This window comes from Mesoplodon densirostris, chromosome 4, assembly GCF_025265405.1.
Source record: "Mesoplodon densirostris isolate mMesDen1 chromosome 4, mMesDen1 primary haplotype, whole genome shotgun sequence".
NCBI classification, from domain to species: domain Eukaryota; kingdom Metazoa; phylum Chordata; class Mammalia; order Artiodactyla; family Ziphiidae; genus Mesoplodon; species Mesoplodon densirostris.
This window is the reverse complement of record NC_082664.1, coordinates 66,508,122-66,514,121: the sequence shown is the minus strand read 5'-3', so window position 1 is coordinate 66,514,121 and position 6,000 is coordinate 66,508,122. Positions and strand designations below refer to the sequence as shown.

Below are 6,000 nucleotides of genomic sequence, written 5' to 3'. Positions count from 1 at the left end.
AAAGTAACTTGCATAAAACAGGAGCTCAATGGAGAGTTCTTGAGGCAGCGGAATCTGTGCTTACTGTAGGAGCAGAGCTTCCCACAGTTCTAGCAAATTCCATGATTCTGGCCACACTGCCAACCACAGTGGATCTGAAGAGTCAAATCTGTTGAAAAGAGGCTACTAGAGTCAGAAAATGTGGAAGAACTCAAGCAGCTTTTCAGGATTTTTTGTTTTATTTCCATTTCCTTTTTAAAATACAGTGCCCTAGTTTTTGTGATTTTCTTATTTTGTTAAAGAAGAAGGGTGAGCTCATTAGAAAGGAAAACTGAAAAACAGGAATGCCCACATTTCCAACTCCATCTCCAATCTCAAATCGTTCAAGATGCACACGTTTAATGTATATCAGTAGACCCAGGTCTTTTGATGCCATCATCAGAGGTTGTTGGCTCCAAACTACCAGGAAGATGTTTTTCCCCTTTGATTTAAATTCAAATTTCACTTCAACAAAGCAACCAGAACAATTAATGAATTAGGTTCTCTAAGTCAGAAGTGAAAATAGAAAATAAATGGTGTTGTCATCTTTGATCAGAAAGTCATATTTTCAGCAAAATGGGGCAGAGGCAGCAAGTCCAGTTTGCAGGACCAGGAAAAAGGAGTGTCCACCCACAGGATACTTAGAAATTGATGACTATGACAACAGCCCTTTCTAGAGGTAATAACGTCATTAAGTTGTGATAATCCTCCAGAAACCCCAACAGCCCTGGATTAAGAACATCTGGAAATTGTTCAGATGACACAAATTTCTGTTTCCTGCTGTTAGGGCTTCAGTGATGCCTCTCTGTGGCATCTGTCACCGTCTAACTTCTTTGCAAACCTCCTCCTTTCAAATCAGGAAGTGTACATAAAGTGCAAGTAAGATTCAGTCCCTCGCCTGTGCTTCCAGGTTCTTGCTTTGATACCCAGGATTACCAAATCTGACAATTAAACCGCTGGCCAGCTAGGTCGTCTGCAGGTATTTCTGGAGTTAGCAAATGAGTTCATCTGGCAAAGAGAGTGTCTGAAGGTAGATGGAGTCTTGGCAAGAAAACACAAAGTACCGTACGCAAGACAGGGATGTGAATGATGCAAGCAATAGGGGGGTTCTCATCACCGAGTCACTGAAGAAGTGGCCTTCTTTGGATCTCAACTCTTAAAAGTGAATTCAGGAACTGTTACTAAAATGAATGAGGCCAGCGGATTTCAGATCAGGGTCAGTCCTCAGTGAGGGCAGGTTCAGTTTTCCCTGGGTTGAGAAGAGAAAAGAAAATGAAGAGGGTAAGGAACCAGATCTGATGACTTTCATGTCACAAACGTCACCCCAAAAGCCTCCAGCAAACACTTCCCATCTTACAGAACAAAGTTGAGCAGAGTGCCTCCTGACAGGGCTTAGCAAAATGTGTTTTCTTTGGGATTTGCTAGGTAGACAGTCCAAATGGATCATGGGTTAGGCAATGTTACATACATCTTTAAGATTTCTTAGATTAATTTTTCTTGATTAATATGCCCATAAGCACTGTGACTCTTCAAGAAAGAGATACAGTATGTAACATTTCCCACATTTGGGGACCAGGAATTTTACCTTCCTGCAAACTAACTTGGCTTTCAATACAATGTATTTTGGGAAACGCTGCCTTACAATACTGGTTGGAGGGGACAGGAATGACCTTACGTCATATTCAGTTTATATTACATGAGCCCAGTTTTTTTAATGAGAGTCATAGTCCCGTACCAATATAACAAATAAACCATCGTTGTTGGGATCCACTGTATTTCCTTTGCAATGTGCCAAAATCATGGGCAAAATTTAACGTTATGTTTGACGGACAAACATTAATGATCAAAAGTTAACTATTTCCCATCTATTATAAACTGTCACACAATCAGTGGACAGTCACAGGGGATGTCCTTTGCATTTTTTCTGATTTTTCCAGCAGAGCTAAGGCCAAATTTTCAGAATTAAGCCCACCAGGCTGTCATCATATATATATGCAGTCTTGCATATATATATGGCTGAGACTGAACAGAGTATATTAGAATATACATAAAAATCTCAAATAAAAGTCAAGGATTGACTTGATCAAAAGTCACAGAAAATTATCAAACACATACTAGTTAAATTCCTGAATTTCTTTTTGGCTTCTGCCCTTTCTTCAGCATCAAAGTACCAAACAGTCATGGCATATCTGTGAAAGATAAGTAGATATTAGAAAAGAGGTTTAAAAATACTACCAAAAAAAAAATACTATAAATTTCACGTAACAGTCATTTGTAAAGCCAACATTTGAAATTTTTCCTATTATCAGAGGTCCATCCCAATTTTAATTTAAAATAAACTTCTCTGGTTTCAAGTCTATTTAAAGGTAATAAAACATTTAAGGAATTCCATGTATGCTCCAGGCATTATCCTGGACGATGGGAATTCAAATAGTCATGTGAATACATCAGCCTCTTTCTCAGGGAGCCCAGGCTCTAGCAGGCAGGAAAGGCAATTTGACAAATAATGTAACAGGTCAAGATGATCTACACAGAAAGGGCTAGAAGGGAGTCATTCTGCTAAAGACTGAGAGACCTAAGTTGATGGGGAAAGCACAAAGGAGTGAAGCTTTGAAGAATAACTTATCAAATGACAGGACACTTAAAACTCCTGGCTTTTTTCTTTAGTTTTGGACATTGGGGCAAAGATGCAATGGAATACTAATGGCCTCAAGCTTTCTACTGCGTCCCATCTATGGGACAGACTATAATAGGAGTAATTTCATGCATGAGTTTTCAAAAAGTTTCATTTTATTATTATTATTAGTTAATGGAATTTCTATAGCACTTGATTTTTTCCAAAGGCTTCCCATCAACATACGCTAATGTTTCCCCTGTGACCCTGGTCATAAAGGAACTGGGGAAGAACGAGGGAATTCTGCACAAATGACAGGGTCCAATTATTGTACAACATTAAACAAGCCACGAGCAGGCTTTGGTGGCAGAATCAGTTACCTGCTCACCCAGGGCACATCCCAATTTGATATTTCATATGAAAATCTATGTGGGGCTCAGATCTGTGATTTCTGGAAGGGGCCACATAAACCTTAAGCTCTTAACACCTGTGATTTTGATTTAATCAGTCTTGTTAAGGTTTAGTCATTATCTTTCTACCCAACCTCTCTCCTCCCTGCGCCCAACTGCTATTCCCAATTCAGGCTGCACCCCACAGAGCTCCAATGCCACCTGGTTTACAGCTTTGGCCATAAAACAAAGGCAAATGAGAGGCAGAATCTGAAATTAAGATTATATCAAGAGTTTCCAGATTAATACTAAACAATACTAAATTGTTCAGTTACTCTGAAAATCTCCCCATGCATGATCTAAAGAAAGAAGTCTGAAAAATCCAATTGTTGGGACATGATGGGTGCAGTAAGCCCAATCTAATTTTAAGCTCAGGAAAGGGTAAAAAGGAAAAGAAACCAAAACAAATTCCTCTTTCTTTTTTTTTTTTCCTTTTAAATTTGTATTGGAGTATAGTTGATTTACAACGTTGTGTTACAAATTCCTCTTTCTTTTCTCGAGGTTCTTTCTCTGCTTGCAACTGGCAACTTGTAAACTCATCCAGAGCTAACCAGACAGAATTCCTGTTATGTGGCAGCCAACATTCTCTAGGGGTGGTTCAACATTAGGTTTTTTTTAAAGGGGGGTGGAGGAAGAAAGGAGAGAAGAGAAAAATGCTCTGGGAAATTTGGAATCCAAGATGCTCACCTAATGGAAAACAATTTGTTCATAGTTCAAACTGATGTTAGGTTTGTGTACTAAAGAACCCCAAATTTCTCCTTTAATTTTTATTGACTTCAAACAGGTTTGCTATCAGCTTTGGGGGGTGGTTGGTCCCTCATCTGCATAGAACACAAGTTTAGAGAATTCTCTGAGGGTTTGTACACGAAGCTTCTCAAGAGGAATCGTGGCCCTGGCTGTTACCTGGTTGCATAGGAAGGCTGGACTTCATGTGGGTTCCTGCGGTCTGACCAGAAGAACAAGAGTCTGTCAAAAATGGGCTCCACATCCGCTATGAACGACTTCCCTTCTGGAAATATCCGCAGGACCCCACCATGTAGCTGAGGGCCACAAAGAAGGTAGATTATTTCCTCACACATAGTTCATTATCAATGATATTTCAGCCTCATCTAGAAACAAAGCCATCTTCCAACCACCACTCCAAGCGTATATTACTCCCAAAGTTTTACTTCAGCCTCCTCCTTTGTATTAAATGTTATTTCAAATTTGGCTAGACATATCTCCTTATTCACCTCCCACCAAATGAAGCCTTCCCACCCTCACAATCACGGAGTCCATGGATACACCATGGAGTACTACTAGGTCAAATCATACAGAATTGCCAATATTCGACTGTTTCTGACCTATAACCACCTCCCGCCCCTCCCCCCGGCAATTTCATATAGTTCAGTCTAATATTAACAGCTCCCTATGATAGGGACCACACATAACCTCCCCTTCAATTAGAATTTACAGCTTTCTTTTGAGCTCCCCTATCTCCTATCTGATTTCATCAGTTGGAAGTTACATGCTCTTTTCTCTGAACTCTCAGACGACCTTATCTTTCATGACATATATCACTCTCTTCCTTGAATTACTTTTTTTTACATGTACACCCAAGCTGTCCTACTAGAATAACCATGTCAAGGTAGAATTCAGACCTCACACGTCGACGTTTCCTCACAGCACAATGCCCGGCACTAGCAGGCACTCAAATATGTTTTGAATGATTTCATACTTTGTGATTTATCATCACTGATCTGACAACTTTACCCTCTTGCCGATAACACTACCTTTCAAGATTTTAAAGGACAACTAAGGGATATATTTCAGTCACATTACCAATAGGGAGATGATAAAAACCTTGTCACTAATTCACTGGTTTCCCAGGTTTAGTTTTTCTGACCCCAGATAAAATATCCTTGCTTTATGACAGCAAGTATCTGGCCTAATGAATAGCGAAAGGAGATACAGAAGGTTCAAAAGCCAAATAAGCCTGAAAAGTTCTCCAACTTCTCAGACTCCTAAATCATCCCTAGCTTTCAGAAAGCATACAAATTCCAGACAAATGTTTGTCAGTGTGGAACCAGACTTCATATCTCTATCTATATATATGTTCAAAAATATAAAAATAAGCCATAAAACCTTTGGCATTTACAAACCATAGTAAACCATGGCAAGAGGCCACCAGGGAGACATTTTACTCCAAGAGGGAGGACTGTGTGGGAAACCTCACTTGGGGATAGTTTAATATCCTACAGTTCTATTTTTGTGAAATTCTCTCAGTGTTGCTCCTGGCAGGGAAAAGTATATATCTTATTCCACATTGAGAATCAAGAATCCTATCAGCTCTGGATTAGACTAAAGAAATTGATCCCCATTCCTAAAATTATAAATTATTTTCTCTTCATCAACCATCAAATTATAACCTATAACCTAATAATGGCCCTACCCACCCACCCCCATCAAATCAACTTCATATCTATTATTTTCATCTCATCAACTTTAGTACTAACACCGTAAGAGGAAAAAAGAAAAAATATGAAATAGAAAGGACTCATCAGTGGGGATTATGAACTGCAAACTTTCCTCTAAGTCATCTGAATTATTTTCCTATAGTTCCTAACCCCTCACTCTACTCCCATGAATCCAAGTACCTTGGCATCCCAGTTCTTATTCAGATAGTAGATGCAGGTGATGCAGCGGCCGTCACCACTGGGGTTGTCCACATGTCGAACATAACCTGTTCCATTTCCTGGGTAGCAAGCCACCATCGCCTATGGAGAAATCCCAAGGAAGCTGGTTAACAAAGCTGAACCAATCTTCTGCCACCAGTGAACAGCTGAGTAACACAGTCTCCTTGGGTGCCACATGACATAGGTGACTGTTGGCTTCTTAACTTCACGTACAGTACATGAATTTGGACTCTTCAGCATATAT

The 6,000-nt window shown here is 39.7% G+C and overlaps 1 protein-coding gene across 1 annotated transcript in view; it reads right to left on the bottom strand.

Annotated features, from left to right (window-relative positions):
* Positions 1-296: 296 nt before the first annotated feature.
* Positions 297-6,000, bottom strand: part of EGLN3 (egl-9 family hypoxia inducible factor 3) — a 28,826-nt gene continuing 23,122 nt past the window's right edge. The window contains exons 2-5 of the mRNA XM_060098175.1: positions 5,718-5,837; positions 3,985-4,121; positions 2,134-2,207; positions 297-1,267 (exon numbers count right to left, since the gene is read on the bottom strand). Coding sequence (XP_059954158.1) covers positions 1,236-1,267; positions 2,134-2,207; positions 3,985-4,121; positions 5,718-5,837 — 363 coding nt within the window. The 3' untranslated portion in view covers positions 297-1,235. The remainder of the gene's footprint in view (positions 1,268-2,133; positions 2,208-3,984; positions 4,122-5,717; positions 5,838-6,000) is intronic.